At 40.6% G+C, this 18,117-nt stretch overlaps 1 protein-coding gene across 17 annotated transcripts in view; it reads left to right on the top strand.

The window, feature by feature from the left end:
* The window catches only part of LOC129814814 (receptor-type tyrosine-protein phosphatase T), a 561,458-nt gene that overhangs the window by 386,291 nt on the left and 157,050 nt on the right, over positions 1-18,117 (top strand). For 6 of the 17 annotated variants that reach the window (XM_055867855.1, XM_055867865.1, XM_055867858.1 and 3 more), the window contains 3 exons: positions 6,736-6,871; positions 8,898-8,930; positions 14,158-14,187. In XM_055867855.1, the coding sequence (XP_055723830.1) occupies positions 6,736-6,871; positions 8,898-8,930; positions 14,158-14,187 (199 nt within the window). The remainder of the gene's footprint in view (positions 1-6,735; positions 6,872-8,897; positions 8,931-14,157; positions 14,188-18,117) is intronic. The other 11 variants (XM_055867867.1, XM_055867871.1, XM_055867860.1 and 8 more) reach the window with 4 other exon arrangements.

The following is an 18,117-nucleotide window of genomic DNA, read 5'->3' as shown; positions in this document are numbered from 1 at the left end:
TAGATATCGTGCACCAGCTGTTATTTACAAAAATACATAATCTGCCGCCCCTTTGTCTTACCAGACGCCGCTGTTCTATCCTGCCGATACAGCATATAACCAACCAGCTGTATGATGATAATGTTGTCGTTCAGCCACGACTCCATGAAGCCTAAGATATTACAGTTTTGAATGTCCTGTTGGTAGTTTAATCTTCCTCATAGGTCATCAATTTTATTTTCCAAAGATTGCACGTTTGCAAGCAAAATGGAAGGTGGTGGGGGTTTATTCAATTACCTACGAATTCTCAGAAGGCAGCCCGCCCTCCGGCCCCTTTTTCTCCACCTTCTCTTCACGCAAATGACGGGTATCTGGGCCTGTTCCCGGGAAAGCAGTAGGTCATTCACAGTTTTAAAGGAAAAAAGGATTCTGCCAGTTCGTGGTGAGTAATCTCAGTTCTGATGTCCAGAAGTTATTTTTGGTCATAAGAGATGGTAGCAGGAACATTATGTACAAAATAAGTAAAAAAATAAGTTACAAACAACGCAAAGAAACCAAAAAAAAAAACATAATTGGTTAGGAACAATTAAAACGTCAGCCTTCTTCTCCGGCGCCATTTTACATAAAACATGGGAAATAGCTTCAGTGGAATAGCTCAAATGTTCCAGGAGAAGTTATTTCATTGGATTTGAAAGGTTCTCTTTTCGTTATGTGTCATTGGAAGTTTGCATTTATCAAATTGGAAAGTGCTTTGTGACTATGTTTTTTCAAATATATTTACCCCGTTATGCTTTATTTCTGAGCACCCTTCACAATTAAGATTGACCTTCAATATAGTCAATATTAAAGCAATTGTACATGAGAGGGTGTGTTAAACGTATTTTTTAGCACAGTTGTGCTGATCTAATTTACTCGGTGTTCCTCGTACCTACTACCGCAGCACGGCCGTGCTAAAAAAAGTTATCTTGTCATGTACAATTGCTTTAATATTGGCTATGTTGAAGTTCAAAACAATTATGGTTCTTAATTGTGAAGGGTGCTCAGAAATAAAGCATAAAAGAGAAAAAAGGTTTAAAAAACAACGTCACATAACACAAAGAGAACCTTTCAAATCCAATGAAAGGACTCTTCTTGGAACATTTGAGATATTCCACTGAAAAGCTTTTAACCTCTAGCGAGTCACAAACCCGGATCCGGGATCCCCCCCATCAAAAAAGCTGACTAGCCTAGCCTAAAGCCACAGGGATATCATATAATAAAATGTTCATGAAATCACAAGTCCAAGACACCAAATGAAAGATACACATCTTGTGAATCCAGCCATCGTTTCTGATTTTTAAAATGTTTTACAGGGAAGACACAATATGTATTTCTATTAGCTAAACACCATAGCAAAAGACACAACTTTTTTTTCCCACCATTTTTTTCCTGCATAGGTAGCTATCACAAATTCAACCAAATTAAAATATAAATAGTCACTAACCAAGAAACAACTTCATCAGATGACAGTCTGATAACATATTTATTGTATAGCATATGTTTTGTTAGAAAAATGTGCATATTTCAGGTATAAATCATAGTTTTACATTGCAGCCACCATCACAACTCTCACCAAAGCAACTAGAATAACTACAGAGAGCAACGTGAATTACCTAAATACTCATCATAAAACATTTATGAAAAATACACAGAGTACAGCAAATGAAAGACAAAGATATTGTGAATCCAGCCAATATTTCAGATACTTTAAGTGTTTTACAGCGAAAACACAATTTAGCATTATATTAGCTTACTACAATAGCCAACCACACGGCAGCATTGATTCATGCACGTTAGCGATAGCGAATAAACCAGCAAAAGATATTACATTTTTCACTAACCTTCTCAAAACTTCATCAGATGACAGTTCTATAACATCATATTACACAATACATATATTGTTTGTTCGAAAATGTGCATATTTAGCGGCACAAATCGTGATTATACAATGAGAATAGTAGCCAAGCTGCCAACAAAATGTCGGGAGAAATCTTGGGAGAGGCACCTAATCTAATCAATAACTAATCATAAACTTGACAAAAAAATACAGGTTGGACAGCAAATGAAAGATACATTAGTTCTTAATGCAACCGCTGTGTTAGATTTTTAAAATTAACGTTACTACGACATACAGCGTGCGTTAAAGCGAGACCGCACCGAAATGAATGGCGGAATAGTAGTTTTACATTTTTCAACAGAACAATGAATTAACATCATAAATAGTTCTTACTTTTTGATGAGCTTCCATCAGAATCTTGTGCAAGTGGTCCTTTGTCCAGAATCATCGTTGCTCGGTTGTAGATTGACGTCTTCAACTTAGGAATTAGCAGCAAACATTAGCTATGTGGCCCAGACGTGTCCAACTCTTCATAACGCAGCACAAAGAAATATCCGAAAATCGCAATATACTGATATAAACTGATATAACTTGGTTTAAAATAACTACATTATGATGTCTTTAACGCCTATATCGAATAAAATCAGAGCCGGATATATCTAAGGCCTATAACGAGAGCTTTTCAGAATGCCATCCTGAGGTCTGTCTTGCGCCATGACGAACGTTGAAAAGAGTGCACCCCACGTTCCAAGACCCTTTATATGGTCTCAGATCTGCCTAGCAACACCATTCCAATTCTCACTGCTTACATTTACATTTACATTTAAGTCATTTAGCAGACGCTCTTATCCAGAGCGACTTACAAATTGGTGCATTCACCTTATGATATCCAGTGGAACAACCACTTTACAATAGTGCATCTAACTCTTTAAAGGGGGGGGGTTAGAAGGATTACTTTATCCTATCCTAGGTACTTACTGACATCTAGGGGAAATCGTATGCAGTGCATGTCGACTCATAGATTACATGCAAATTAATAAACTGACCCTGGAACAGAGTGCCTGATTTCAGATTTCTCACTTCCTGACAGGAAGTTAGCTGCAACTTGAGTTCTGTTTTACTCACAGATATAATTCAAACGGTTTTAGAAACTAGAGAGTGTTTTCTATCCAATAGTAATAATAATATGCATATTGTACGAGCAATAATTGAGTACGAGGCAGTTTAATTTGGGAACAAATTTTTACAAAGTGAAAACAGCACCCCCATATTGACAAGAAGTTGTACACATGTCGAAATTAATGAGCAACTTTGATAAACAACTAAAGCACGGTAATAGACTAAGTGATGTCCCAGTAACTTAGAGGGAACTAGACAATGAACGTTCCCTTGAGAGTATCACGCGACGTCCTAGGGACTAGTAAAATGAAAGTCCAGAGAATGTCCTAAAAAAGTCCTGACATGGTCCTCAGTGACGTCCTGGAAACTTACACAGGACCAGACAATGGTTCCCCAGATAACTTTCCCTTAGGACCATCATGTGACGTCCTCTTGACAATTATAAAATGTCCTCTCGTGGTCATTGACTGGCCAATGGATAACGTCATATCAGAACCAAGTAGGAACATTTATCAAAATACCTTATTATAATGTTATACTGTGAGGAAACCATGACCTGTACTGAACGTCCTCTAACGGTCCTTAGGTTAACGTCACATTTGAATCTTCCTAGAACGTTCTCAGAACGTCAGTGTGATAACATCTCGCCAAAACCCTGAAAGGGACCTAATGGGAACGTCGCATAATGTCCTTAAGACGTCCCATGTTTGCTGGAGTTTGAATTGTTTTTCTATTGAAATTTCTTTGAATATATACATAAACATGTTGTTGATGCATGATTTCGCCAGTATCAGAAAAGCTGTTGGTCTCGTCCTGATAGAAACGTTCATTTTCTTAGTCTATCTTATGGGACAGAGATCGCAACTCAAAATGAAACAATGTTGCAATGGTCGGAGAGGCAGACAAGAACGTTTGTAGAAACCACCGTTGTTAAAAATCAAATGTTAGGCTAGAAGCGAGGGGATGTCTTTGTGAGACACAGAGTAGGCGAACGGGTGATCTCTGCATGTGTGGTTCCCACCGTGAAACATGGAGGAGGAGGTGTGACTGTGTGGAGGTGCTTTGCTGGTGACACTGTCAGTGATTTATTTAGAATTCAAGGCACACTTAACCAGCATGGCTACCACAGCATTCTGCAGCAATACACCATCCCATCTGGTTTGCGCTTAGTGGGGCTATCATTTCTTTTTCAACAGGACAAAGGAGTTCCCACATATGCTGAGTACTTGTTGGCTGCTTTTCCTTCACTCTGCGGCCCAACTCATCCCAAACCATCTCAAGTGGATTGAGGTCAGGTGATTGTGGAGGCCACATGGTTAGCAAATGTTAATGCGAGTGTAGCGAAATGCTTGTGCTTCTAGTTCCGACCGTGCAGTAATATCTAACAAGTAATCTAACAATTTCACAACAACTACCTTTTACACACAAGTGTAAAGGAATGAATTAGAATATGTACATATATGGATGAGCGATGGCCGTGCGGCATAGGCAAGATGCAGTAGATGGTATAGAGTACAGTATATACAAATGAGATGAGTAATGTAGGGTATGTAAACATTATATAATGTGGCATTGTTTAAAGTGACTAGTGATACATTTATTACATCCAATTTTTTATTATTAAAATGGCTAGAGATTTGAGTCAGTATGTTGGCAGCAGCCACTCAATGTTAGTGATGGCTGTTTAACAGTCTGATGGCCTTGAGATAGAAGCTGTTTTTCAGTCTCTCGGCCCCAGCTTTGATGCACCTGTACTGACCTCACCTTCTGGATGATAGCGGGGTGAACAGGCAGTGGCTCGGGGTGGTTGTTGTCCTTGATGATCTTTTTGGCCTTACTGTGACATCGGGTGGTGTAGGTGTCCTGGAGGGCAGGTAGTAGTTTGCCCCCGGTGATGCGTTGTGCATACCTTACTACCCTCTGGAGAGCCTTACGGTTGTGGGCGGAGCAGTTGCCGTACCAGGTGGTGATACAGCCCGACAGGATGCTCTCAATTGTGCATCTGTAAAAGTCTGTGAGTGTTTTCAGTGACAAGCCACATTTTTTCAGCCTCCTGAGGTTGAAGAGGCGCTTTTGCGGCTTCTTCACCACGCTGTCTGTGTGGGTGGACCATTTAAGTTTGTCCGTGATGTGTACGCTGAGGGACTTTAAAAAAAACTTTCTACCTTCTCCATTACTGTCCCGTCGATGTGGATAGGGGTCTGCTCCCTCTGCTGTTTCCTGAAGTCCACGATCATCTCCTTTGTTTTGTTGACCTTGAGTGTGAGGTTAATTACCTGACACCACACTCCGAGAGCCCTCACCTCCTCCCTGTTGGCCGTCTCGTCGTTGTTGGTAAGCTGGTTGAGAGAATGCCAAGAGTGTGCAAGGCTGTCATCAAGGCAAAGGTTGGCTACTTTGACGAATCTAAAATATTTTTAGAATTGTTTAACAGTTTTTTGGTTACTACATGATTCCATGTGTTATTTCATAGTTTTGATGCCTTCAATATTATTCTACATTGTAGAAAATAGTAAAAATAAAGAAAAACCCTTGAATGAGTAGTTGTGTCCAAACTTTTGACTAGTACTGTATATTAATTAGGTCTACTTAACATTCATTTCTGGTGTTTGTTTGTTAAAAATATCTAATAAAATATCTAATAAACGTATTTATATCAGACCTCAATGCACCTCCTGAAAAGACTACCTTGAGTAAAAGTAACATCTATACAGGTTGAACTTACAGTAGAAGCAGCATGTTGTGGTACCCAATGTCTCCAAACAGACAGCAACACTAGGGTGTACTTCCCGTAGTCTTTGTATTGTTCAAATGAAGCATTTTCAGTTGTGGTTACTTTTGTAAGCTATGGAAGAAGCTGGGAGTAGCTAGCAGTACCATAAACTCGCTCAACCTCTCCATTCTCTCCCTCCCTGTTGTTCACTGTATGTCCAAGCTACTTCAACAACCCCTGCTAACATTTTCCTGCATGTCTTTCTCAAATCATTGGTTGTTCAACTGTATGTCCTATGTGTTTTAGTGTGGTGCAACTGCTCGGTGAGATGACAAGCCTGTTGAAAAGAACAACTCATACGTATTAAAACTCAACCACAAATCCTTTGACGCAAGAGACAATGACCTTACTCTAACTTGTGTATTTCCAGACGTTTATTTGCACGTTGATTTTCACCATTCATCTGTCCTGTGTGAGAAGCACCCTAATTACAAGTTTACTCAAACTTCATTGAACTTTATCTTGTAATCATTTGGAGTTTATCGATCAGGATATAGCTAACATTTCCGCCAACACCCGTAACAGCAACACTATACCTGATCATCTTTTCACTTCTCACCAAAATTAATGTCTCCCTTGCATAAGTATTAATGACCCTGCCATTTCTTTGCATGACTTTGTGATCTTGTATTTAAACAAAAGAAAGGTTCTCTCTTCACTGTGGATGTTTGTTTGTATGTGTTTGCATCTATTTGTCCGTCTGTATGAATGAGCGTGTGTGCGTGTACTCGCATAAGTGTTTTTGTGTGAATAGGTTTGTGTGCACATTTACCTGTATGTGAGTGTGTATGTGTGTAAGTGTCTGGTTAGAGTGGGTGTGTGTATGCACTGTCTACAACATGTGTGCAAATGTGTGTGTGCAGATGTGTGTGTGTATTATTGTGTGTGTGAGTGCGTTTTGTGTATGTGTTTGTTGTCTGTATGGAGGATGGTTGCCCCAGGGTAAACTCCCTCCTCCTCTCTGTGATGTGTCTGTGCCTGTTTGTAGGCGCGTCCACCCAGGACTCGGACGCTGTGGAGCCCGAAAAGCAGGTGGACAGCAACGTCAAGATGGCTGGTGTCATCGCAGGCATCCTCATGTTCGTCATCATCCTACTAGGAGTGGTTCTCACCTTCAAACGCAGGTAAAGAGTGGTCGAGAAACTCCTAGTGTGTCCCCGATGCAGCGAGTGGAAATATGTCAGCTACTATAGTACTAGTGGCCTCACACCATAGTGTGACCCATTGTCCCATCTGCAATATGACTAGAATACTTCTAAGGCCTCTGTTGAGCTGAAGTACCATTGGGACTAACTCATAAGGAGGATGGTATGTTTTTAGGGGGGGGCTACGGACAGAAACAGCTTTCTATGTCTTGTTAACATGCACACTGGCTTACTTCCATCACATCTCTGTCTCCTTCCTCTGTATCTTGCTTTCCTAAACTACCCTAATCACATACTGCCCATGCCATTTTGCTATGCTAGGACCCACAGTTTTTTAAAAATCTATCATTTAAAAATGTGTCGCCTAATTACTCCACATATACAGAGAGGAATTAAACTTTGAAATATCTTACTACTGTACTTCATGACCATTAATTTGTGTCATATAGGCTATGCTGTTGAGACAAAATTGCATGTCACAATCACCACTGTTCTTGAAAATAAACAGGGTAGCAATTTATGATAATTTCATGAATAAAAATGAATAAACTATGTATCAACTATTAATAAATGCAATCATAAATACATCATATTTTAACATTTATAAACAAGGCATATATGAATTGGCAACCAATCTGGAGACAAAACTGTGGGTGTTACAGGGCCATGGGTTAACTATGCTAACTATGCTAAATGGACAACTGGAAACCAATACTCCCATAAATAGTTAAGACCGATAGGCAGCCAAGCCACCCGTGGAGGATATAGATTGCGGAGAGGGAGAAGAAGTGCTTAGGCTTCGATATCCTAAGACGCCTGGCATGCTGGATCATCTATATTTCATTCTTGCAACCTAGATAGTTCGGGGGCAATGTTTTTTAAATTGCAGTGTTTCACATGGCTTTTAGCCACTATCAATTATTTGTGGCGAAAACCTGTTGGAAGTGAGTACACTGTCCATTTCATCTTTCAAAGTAGTGTTACACATGTTTTAGAGATTTCCAAATGGACTTCGTTTTTTGTACTAATAACATACGAATGAATTGAATGGATCACGTAATGGTGATTTTATGTTTTCCTGCCCTGTAGCTTAAGCCCTTAGGACTCTTACAGCACTGTTAAATGTGCTTTTCAAAAAGTCCAAGATAAAAACCCTTAAATAATGAACGGTAAACTCACAAAATTGTAGCATTTTTATCTGCGCTGAGAATACGACTAGCAAGGTGGTGGGGGAGTCACTGTCTATTTGAATTGTTATCAGACTAAGACTACTGTTTCAGTAACAAGATTGGAGCTGTCGAACTTCACAGTGCTTCTCAACAGTATTTCAGAGAATTATGGAAACTGAAAGCTTTTTCTCTTGTCGTTTATTGCAGGTTTTTTTTTTTTGCTCCCAAGCTTTCGTTCTTGAGGAACATCAGGCATTTAGGATTATAAAAGTAGAGGTTTATTAGAGTAATGGGTCACAAAATACACCATCAAACCAGCACATTGCAGTGGTGTGATGGTGTATGCTCACATATACAGATACCCTTCATGTGCAATCAGTGATTGAGAGCCGGACACAATCCTCATCTCCATTTGGACAGGTGCACGTGTTGACACAGGACATTTTTGCCAAAACCCTGTCCGCCTCTGCCAGCATGCTAAAACTTGGCTGCAAGTGGATCGTTCAACAAGACAATAACCCCAAGCACATATCAAAATCGGCAAAAAAATGGTTAATTAGCCAAAAAAGAAACATTTTGCAATGACTATCTCAGTCTCTGGACTGTGGTTTGATTTGAAGAGGGAATCCATAAGCGCAGACTAAGGATATCAAGGATATCAGTCGTTTTTTTTGCTCATCTTTATCAAGGGTGGCAATCATATCGGACCCAAACTGAATGTTCGTATAACACCATGTCTTAAAAGAATCTGTGCCAGTAGCCCTTTTTTCTAATACTAGTCTCACGCCCATGTCTCTTATCTTCTTCCTCTTACTCTTTTGGCCTGCGCCTGCTAGAGAGATACACACATGGAGAACTCTGAGTGTGGGGTATTGTATGTTTATTTTCAGCTACGCATCTTAAGATCGTGCCTCACCATTGTTTTTTTTTTACCCATCTGTGATCAGACATGTAAATTCATTTCCGACACATGCACGAAAATTCACGAGGCCATTACTTTTGGATACTCTGACAGTCACTGTCGGTCGTACCATTTGGGATTTCTATATTTTGTCTGCGTTGCTGTGATTGTACAAAATACCACTTAATGTCGGTCTTATTCGTTGATTTATTTGTATCTTGCCTCATGCATTGTCAGTTGAGTATTAGATACATTATCTGCAATGAGATATTCCATGAAAGGATCAAATTGACCAGAACTTAGAGCATTGCATTATCATATTAAATGCTAATTATCAGAGTGAATTGTGTGCCTTGCATTGTAAGTACAACTTTCAATAAGGTTTTTATTGTTTGATTTACATAAATCCCCCTGGCGCAACAATGAACCGCTCTTGCAGCTACTCTTTACCTGCACTTACCCACCAAGTGGAGGGCTTAAAACTCAGTTCCATGTCAAATGAGTAATTATTTTCCACAAAAAATGCCACTACCTCTTTTGAGTGGTGCACTAATTCAGATTCATTAAGCATTCACCATCACAGCACGTTTGTTTGCTGATTGGGTTGTGTTCATTACTGTAAGCCATACACAAACACACACGCTATTCACATAACTGGTGTGTGTCTTTGTGGTTCAACTGGAAGCTGTATGTTACAGTGAGTCTATCCTCTAATAATCTAAAGCTATCAATTGAATCGTGACAAAAAAGCTAACGATATACAGATATACAGCATTTGCAACAGCTGCCAAATCACAGAAGTAAGAAAATGCTCCTTACTGTAATATCTCTCAATAAACAAAATGTATCTTAAAATAGCCCCATGCCAACTCATTTCCAAAACAAACGTCAGCAGCCACGTTTCCTTTAGCAGATCCAATCGCTTCACTATTAATCATTTGTACCCGATTTCGAATTCTCTTTAATACCACTTCAGTTCAGACAATGTACCTTTCAGAGCACTAAGGCATTAATACGGGGTAACCAAAGACAATTAGTAATTTATTGGTGCCCGGATGCAGCAAAGGCTGTTAACATGATGAACTCCCCGCTAGTCCATCCAGTCATGGGCTGAGTGAGTTAAGTGTCCATTCAGTCGCAGCCAGTCCCAGTCCATTAGCCACTCATTGCCCATTCATGCAGTGTTCTTGTAGCAGCAGCGAACCTCGCCCTTGTCTACTGATGCAAGGTTGAGCCCCTTCCTGAGTTGTGACATGTGGACCCCTTTATAAATAATGGACTGGCAGAAGGGTAAACATCTGATGATGGTCCACACATGGCTGTGGTGTCAGCTAATGGTTGTCAGTTGGGACATGGACGCACGCACGTATGCACGCACGCACGCACGCACGCACACACGCACACACGCACACACGCACACACGCACACACGCACACACACACACACACACACACACACACACACACACACACACACACACATGTATGACATCTCTGCCTTCAGGCCAAGCAGCTGTTGTCTTCCAGGGGGTCTCAACAGCCTTAACTCTGTGTGTGTGTGTGTGTGTGTGTGTGTGTGTGTGTGTGTGTGTGTGTGTGTGTGTGTGTGTGTGTGTGTGTGTGTGTGTGTGTATTTGTGCGTGTGTGTGTGTATGTTTGTGTGTATGTTCCTGACCATTGCTCCTCAGTCTGTGTGCTGGGATAGCCATGCAGAGAGAATGACAATCCCACACACAGATGTGAGAGCTGGAGTGTTTGCACAAACGGATGGTGGCGTGATGGGGGGGATAATGGACCACAGTGGACATAGCTGACAGAGGTAATTGAAATCCCTAATGTTAGACTACCAATGCATCATAGCCATTAGGAATGGCAAGATATAGTCATCATTGATGCAGTCAACCAATGGTTGATCTAATATCTATACAAAGTACCAGTGTAGATGAATGACATGAAATAAGATCATGCAGCATGCTGTAAATCTACAGGAGGTACAGAGAGAGGTATTTGGTACAACACCATATCGAATATAAGAGTTTAGTCTTTTACTGAGATTTATTCTGTGTTCAGTGAAAGATTGTTAATCTGGTTTATGTTTTTGTCATTGGATTTTGCTCATCCATCTGAATGTGTCTGTGCATGCCTTTAATTTACATGAATGTATTTGCATGTGTACGTATAACGTATGTGTGTGTGGTATAATGAAACATGTTTACAATTCCTATGGATGCGTAGCGTGTGTACGCGTGTGCGTGTTTGCTTGTGTGCATGTGTTTATACAGCAATGGTATTTGAGTGTCATGTTTACATAGTATAACCTTTAAAGTTGTGACTCCTATTTGACAGCAACCACCGTTCATAATGGATTGCCAGGGATGTGATTTGCCAGATAGAGTAATTCGTTCACGTTAACCTTTTGCGTGAACGTACACCGAGAACACAAAACATTAAGAACACCTACTCTTTCCATGACAGACTGACCAGGTGAATCCAGGAGGACACCCAGCCAACTTGACACAACTGTGGAACGCATTGGAGTCCACATGTTGTTCAGTCAATGCCCCAATGGATTATGGCTGTTCTGAGGGAAAAGGGGGGGGGGGTGCAGCTCAATATTATGAAGGTGTTCCTAATGTTTAGTATGCCCAGTGTACTGTATACCGTCGCTCTCTATAGGTGCGTAAGGGTTAAATCAATGTCCTTGTAGATATTGTATTCCTCCACATATACGCAGAATGCATTTCATAACAAATTTATAAGCAGGTATTTGGGGCCCAAAATAATTATACAGCTCTCATGCATTGAGAGGCATTGTGCAGTTTTACAACAATAATATTTATTGCTACCTTTGACTGCCACAGCTCGAGCTCTCACTTCTCTTTATTAATATCATAAGAACAATGTCAGCGGCTTTTTTGAAAGGCCATTGAAATAAGAGAGCCGAAGGGGTGGATAGTGGCTACATATGTGCCTGGCAGAATCGACTGTTCCCAAAGTAGAAGATGGACACAGCTCTATCTCGCTCTATAAGGAAGCCCTCTTATTAAATCGCCTTTTTACTACCATCGCATCCAATTCAGACAGCTGCTATCTGCATATGTTTTATTTAAAACAAGAGTTTGGGAAGAATAAAACTTAAAAGGTGTTTTCTTCTCACTCTTTCTAGATAGAAGTGTTGTTTCCTTTTACAGTTAATCAATTTACATCTGGGATGGTTTAGGCCTGTAATGGTTGAGTCTGCCTTCACACCATTTCGCTCAGGTCTTTCGATTAGATAGACACTCACAAGTTAAAATTGTTTTGAGGAAAAAGGAGGAAAAACCCTAAGTGTTCTGGTCCAGACATACAGGATCTGCCTACCAGACATATCATGTGTCCCGTGTAGTGGATTCAAATGTTGGAGATATCTGTCATCTAATTCCACCACTACTTCTCATATTGTGCGAGATCTTAATCCCGCCTCACATGAGCTCATAGTGAAAACATCAGCAAACCATTTACAGCAGTGGGCAAAATCATGGTCACACAGTGTTTCTTGGTCGTCTTAAATCTACTTTGAAACAAAAGTATACACCTCACACACGTGGTTATGCGTTCTAAAAAGACACCTGTACCTTGTCAGATATCGAGTTGAAATGTATTTAATGTTTGGTTTGCGTCCCAATATTACACTTTATATACATCCCGGAAGACTGAAATATAACAAAACCGTATGACATAGGAACACCGGATAGTCGGATGTTTTTATTTCTTTTTTATTAATGATGAAATTATGAAAAATATGAATAAAATTCCACCCATGAGGCCACCAGGCACTTTGACTGCAGGAAAGGGCTTCCAGGACCATCAAACAGAGTACACGATTGAAGAGAAATGTTCCATTGAATCCAATATTGTATCTGACTGCAGCACATACTGTAGGTCTACAATGTTGATTCCATTAAGACATCTTGGATATCTACATGTCTTAAACCTTGTTTCTTCATAGTGATAGGGGCAATCATGCAATTGTCAAAATGTCATGGCCAAATCAACTCAATATCTGGTTTAATGTTACTTAAAGGGGATTTGGCCATTTTAAACAATGTCACAATTCCCTCTATGACTTCCATTGATTGTTAGCTAGTTTAGCGGTGGATAAAGTTAGCTAAAGTTTATGCCTGTCTAAAGAAAACCGAACCACAGATTACAATTTCTCCTAGCCCCTGGACTACATTTTAAATTGAGGAACCATCTAATATCAAGTTGTAAAATCCTGAAAAATTCCCCTTTAGTGTAGTAAGTGGGTATCAATTGTACCAGAAAAGACTACGCTAAACGCATCACTGTTAATCATGATCAGACTAGCGAAGAGTTGTTTTCAATACCGTCGGTATTTGTCACACACATTTACTCATTTTGATATTTCCGATGTCAACATATTTGGGAACGACAAACCCTTCAAAGAAACAACAGATACCATCTGCTTTTCCGTCACAAATCTCCGCTCGCCAATCCCGTCAACGCTCTCTGCGTGTCATTTGTGAACGTTCTACCTCTCAAAAGACACTCACACGCCACACACGCTCTAAGTTCCACGCTCAGGTTTGATATTGTTCCTACGGTAGTCAAGGTGTCGACGATAGAGTTGCTTTTTCTCTCCGTCTCACTAAACAGAATGGCAGGACAGTATGTCATTAATACATCCCCCTCCCCCCTCTTTTACTCTCACTCCTCCTCCTCATCCCCACTCTCCTATTTCTCTGCTCTCCCAGACTCTCATTGTCTATTCAGACAATTCCACCTCTCTCAAGGAGTTTCAATTTGATGGGGAGCCAGATGTGCTATTTATTCTTTAAATTCGGGTGAATTATTAATTCATTATTTAAATATGTATTGTTTTGGGTATATTTATTTTATAAAATGGCAGCAGAAGTTTGAGTAGAGTACTGTCGCAACTATATAGGAGCACCAGTCCAGCCTTTACTATAGACAGGTGGTCCGTAGGCACTTGCAGAGCTCAATGGGAGGGTTGGTTTAACTGGACTGTAGACAGACAGACCCAGGCCAGCAGCACATCAATGTCTTTAACCCGTCCTTGACATGTTCTCCATCAGCTCTCCTAGACGTGGGTATATTAAAGTACTAACTAATGCAATCTGTTTGTCCTTTTTTGGGTGCTAAATTTTGTCCTACTGGTCTACCTTCATGCTTCAGAAGAAATGCATATTCCTACTCTTATTACCTGTAAGTAGTATTAAGGAAATACCCTTTCCCAATGTGATGTTTCTCTTTTTTTGTTATCCTCACATTTCTTGTTTCTCATGTTCTTGTATTACTAAACCACTGAAAACCTATTTTAATTGAGCCCCATAGACATGCAATTGTCCAGTTACTGTTTATGAAACAATTGAATACAGCAAACTCTACAACTAGAGAATTAGGTCTAGATGATTTAACTGTAAGACCTTTTTCATGGTCAGTTGTGCTGCAAGAAAAAGTATTATTTCAATACCAAGTATTTTCTCAATCAGACATGCCATGATGGACACAAAGCATCTCAACACCGCCCCAAATAATATTCATGCATGCCCCCCCCCCCCCCCACCCCAATAAAATATTTTCCTGTGGTTATGTATTCACCCATGTCTAATGTTAATGTAAGCCTATTGTAACTTATTGTCCCCATTTTGCAAAGCCTCATGTAAGTTTAGACCTGGTTGCTGCAAAAGCTACTTTCCTATCTTCAGCGAAAACGCTAGACTGCATTAGACAGATCTAAAATGTTCAGTTCCTACCATAGCAGAACAGGCATCACGAAGACTTAAAACTGCCTGAGATCTTTGACCTCAAAGAAATTACTTCTTTACGCTTAATCTATGCAATTCAATTGATGGCTATTACAATGTATTTCACACTGGATGAATTGTTTAGTTTGCTTTGTACCGAGTGTGCAGAAGCGTGGCTCTGGGATGTTGACCAGGCATGTAAAAGGATTTAAAGTGTTTCAGAATCCGCAGCTCTGCTTCTGCAGCTGTATGTATTTTTCCCTTTTCCTCAAAACTCTTGAAATATAGATGAAAGTGTGTTGTTGACTCCCAGTGGTCGCCTGGAGCTTACTCTTGAGCAGCTGCCATGCAGGTTGAGTAGAAGGCCCACAGGCTAGTACAGGCCACAACACAGATACACTACCCGGGTGTGTAGTTCAAACAACATTTACCCTAATCACATTACCTACTGTATATGAGGATGCACTGTAGGCCACTTGTTTCTTTTCGTCCCCTGTTAATACTGTTTCAATGTCAGTGCAATTAGGGTTTTCACTCATTTGAGTCTTATCTTTGGGGTCCTACAGTGTTTTGCGGAAACAACCACACGAGCCTCAATCGCTACTCTAATCTTAATTAAATCATCTATTATATAGCTTGAAAACAGCAAAAACGTTTCGAATCACCAAGTCAGTCTTACTTTCCAATGCCATGAGATAAGCTACAACACAAGAAAACTGAGGACTTAAATCACACACTAACTCTTTCCGAAAGGCGTTCCTTCAGACCTGTCCCCCTCTCCTTTGTGTGTGCGTGTGTGCGTGTGGCTAAGTGAGTGTTGCATGTTGACCATGCTGTAACATACCCATCCTGCTAAAGCGCATGCTGACAGTCACCTCACCCTCACGGCTGGCTGCTTACTCACTGTCTCGCAAAGGAGTTTTGTAACGAACATTTGCACAACCGAGCTCGATGTGTTTCTTGGTGAGCATTCGTTGTGTCCTCTGTACGCATGATGAGACAAAGGTAATGACGTAACCGCTTTCCCGTGATATAACGGAAAGTTATCGATGTGAATCCACAGGATTCACATCGTTAGCCTGATGTGGCAGATGTCAGAAGCAGATAAGATCGGATATTCGTGTATGAGCAATGCTATAACCATGTCATGTAGCCTACTACCACATGCTTTAACATGTGGGATAGACATGATTAGCTTAATTGCCTGCCCTTTATCACAGGTGTCACAAAGATAGACCATCCATTCAAACTCTGGTTACCACTTGACTGCTTATGACAACTGTTTAAATCAGGGATGGGTAACTCCAGTCCTCGGGGGCCTGATTGGTACCACAGGTTTGTCCCAGTCCCAGCTAACACACCTGACTCCAATAATCAACTAATTGTAATCTTCAGTTTAGAATGCAATTAGTTTAATCAGCTGTGTTTGCTAGGGATGGAGGAAAAGAGTGACAACACTCCGGGTCCCCGAGGACTGGAATTCCCCATCCCTGATTTGTCATAAGCAGTCAAGTGGAAGCCAGCATTCGAATGGATGATCTAACTTTGTAGCTCCACTACAGACCTTTTATTGGGCTAGTACAATATTTCAAGATTAGATACAAATATTGTACGATCCTAACAACATGTGGCGGAGCAGTCATTTGTGGAGACAATAGAAGGCCAGACGGACAGTGCAGAGATAAGTTAAGTGGATATATACACAGAGGGAGAATTGGTATGGCACACTAGAGAGCAGGGCATACTGTATTAAAGTTGATATGTGGCCTTACTGCCGGCGTTCTTTTTCTCCCTTCTCTCTGCCTCACTACACTTTCTATTCCCTCTCTACTTCACTCCCTACATAAAACTAGCATCTCCCTCTCCCCCTATCTGTCAGCCTTTTAGACTAGGCACAGAAAATCTTTCTTCCTTCCGCCTCTGTCATTCGCTCTCTCTTTTATAGTAGAACCCCATGTCCAAATCTCTCCTACTCCTCTTTCTGTCCCAGCACTAACGTTCTCCCTCTGCCCACTTTCAAAGTCAGACTAGCAAAGTAGCCACTATAGCCACCAATCAATACTTGAACTTTGAAGCACAGCTGTACAAGTACATTGTCGATTGTCGGAAAGGTCCGCCTGAAATGATGATAGCAAAAATGATTACAGAATAAACATTTCAGAGGGCTCCCTCTGTGACATCAAAGTAAGAACACATCACATGTCCACCACCATTCACACACACCCACACTTACTTCACATACAAACATCCACGCTCATGCTCGCTCGCACACTCATGCACATTCAGACACAGCTCCATATTGCCACTATATTAAGACTTGGACACGTATGTGTGTGTGTGGGGGGGGGGGGGGGGGGGTGCCTACAGATATGACCGTCCTGTTATTGCTTCTTGACTCTGAGGTTTTGCTGATGCAGCGTTTGCCTCTGTCCTTAACCCCAGCTGCTGAGGAAGCAAAGGACCGCATTTGTTTGCAAATGGAAACTGCACTGACTGACTATCATGCTTCCATATTCCACAAGGCCTGTCCTGTTTAAAGACAGCTCATAAATGACAGAATTTCCTAAAGGAATTCTGTTGAAGGCCTTTATCTGCAAGAGCTAACGCGTCCTTCCAACTGATTTTCATGGGATATTTATTTATGCAACGCTCATCAACAGGCCTTATAGACACCTAAAACCTTTGTAATAACACAAGCCTTGTCTGTCCAACTTCGGAAGCAAATCGAGGAGTACTAACTACACTGCAGTTATTAGTCAACCACCATGGAGTCTGTTGAAGGTCGTTATAGAGGTAACAAAGATTATATACTGTAGTCTCAAACTCATCTTTGAAACAGACTGACTAACAGTGAAGTATGTGTTAGAATATAGCCCTTTGAGCTCAAGTAAAATGGTAGGCTACTGTTGTTTTTTTTATTCCTTGAGAACAGTCCAATTAAGGGCCTGATTTGCTTTGTTCCACATGGCAAGCTTCTGACTTTGAAATCCACAAATTTCTTCATAATATCATGGAGGCATCCATGAGAAAACAAATCTTTTTCATCCAAACGAATGATTGGCCAAATCTGCTATCAATCACTATGACTATGAGACCTGCAATGGTCAGGAAGGGTTCTATTCCACAATCACAGGCCAGTAAATAGTGATTCCACCACATGGAATAAATCATTGCAGATTATTGAACAGAACACACATTTTGCCTTAAACGCACCAAATAGCTCAAATTATTTAGCTACAAAATATTATATACTCAACAGTGCATAACATGGCCACTCTTCACTTTTTACTCCTTTACCTTTATGTAGTAGTACAAGTTTGTTGTGTGATTTCTGTGTAGTTCAAATACACAATTTTCTGGTCTCTGAGTGACACTGTTTGTTTTGGGT

The sequence above is a fragment of the Salvelinus fontinalis genome, chromosome 18, assembly GCF_029448725.1.
Source record: "Salvelinus fontinalis isolate EN_2023a chromosome 18, ASM2944872v1, whole genome shotgun sequence".
NCBI lineage: Eukaryota > Metazoa > Chordata > Actinopteri > Salmoniformes > Salmonidae > Salvelinus > Salvelinus fontinalis.
This window is presented reverse-complemented; position numbering and strand designations above follow the sequence as displayed.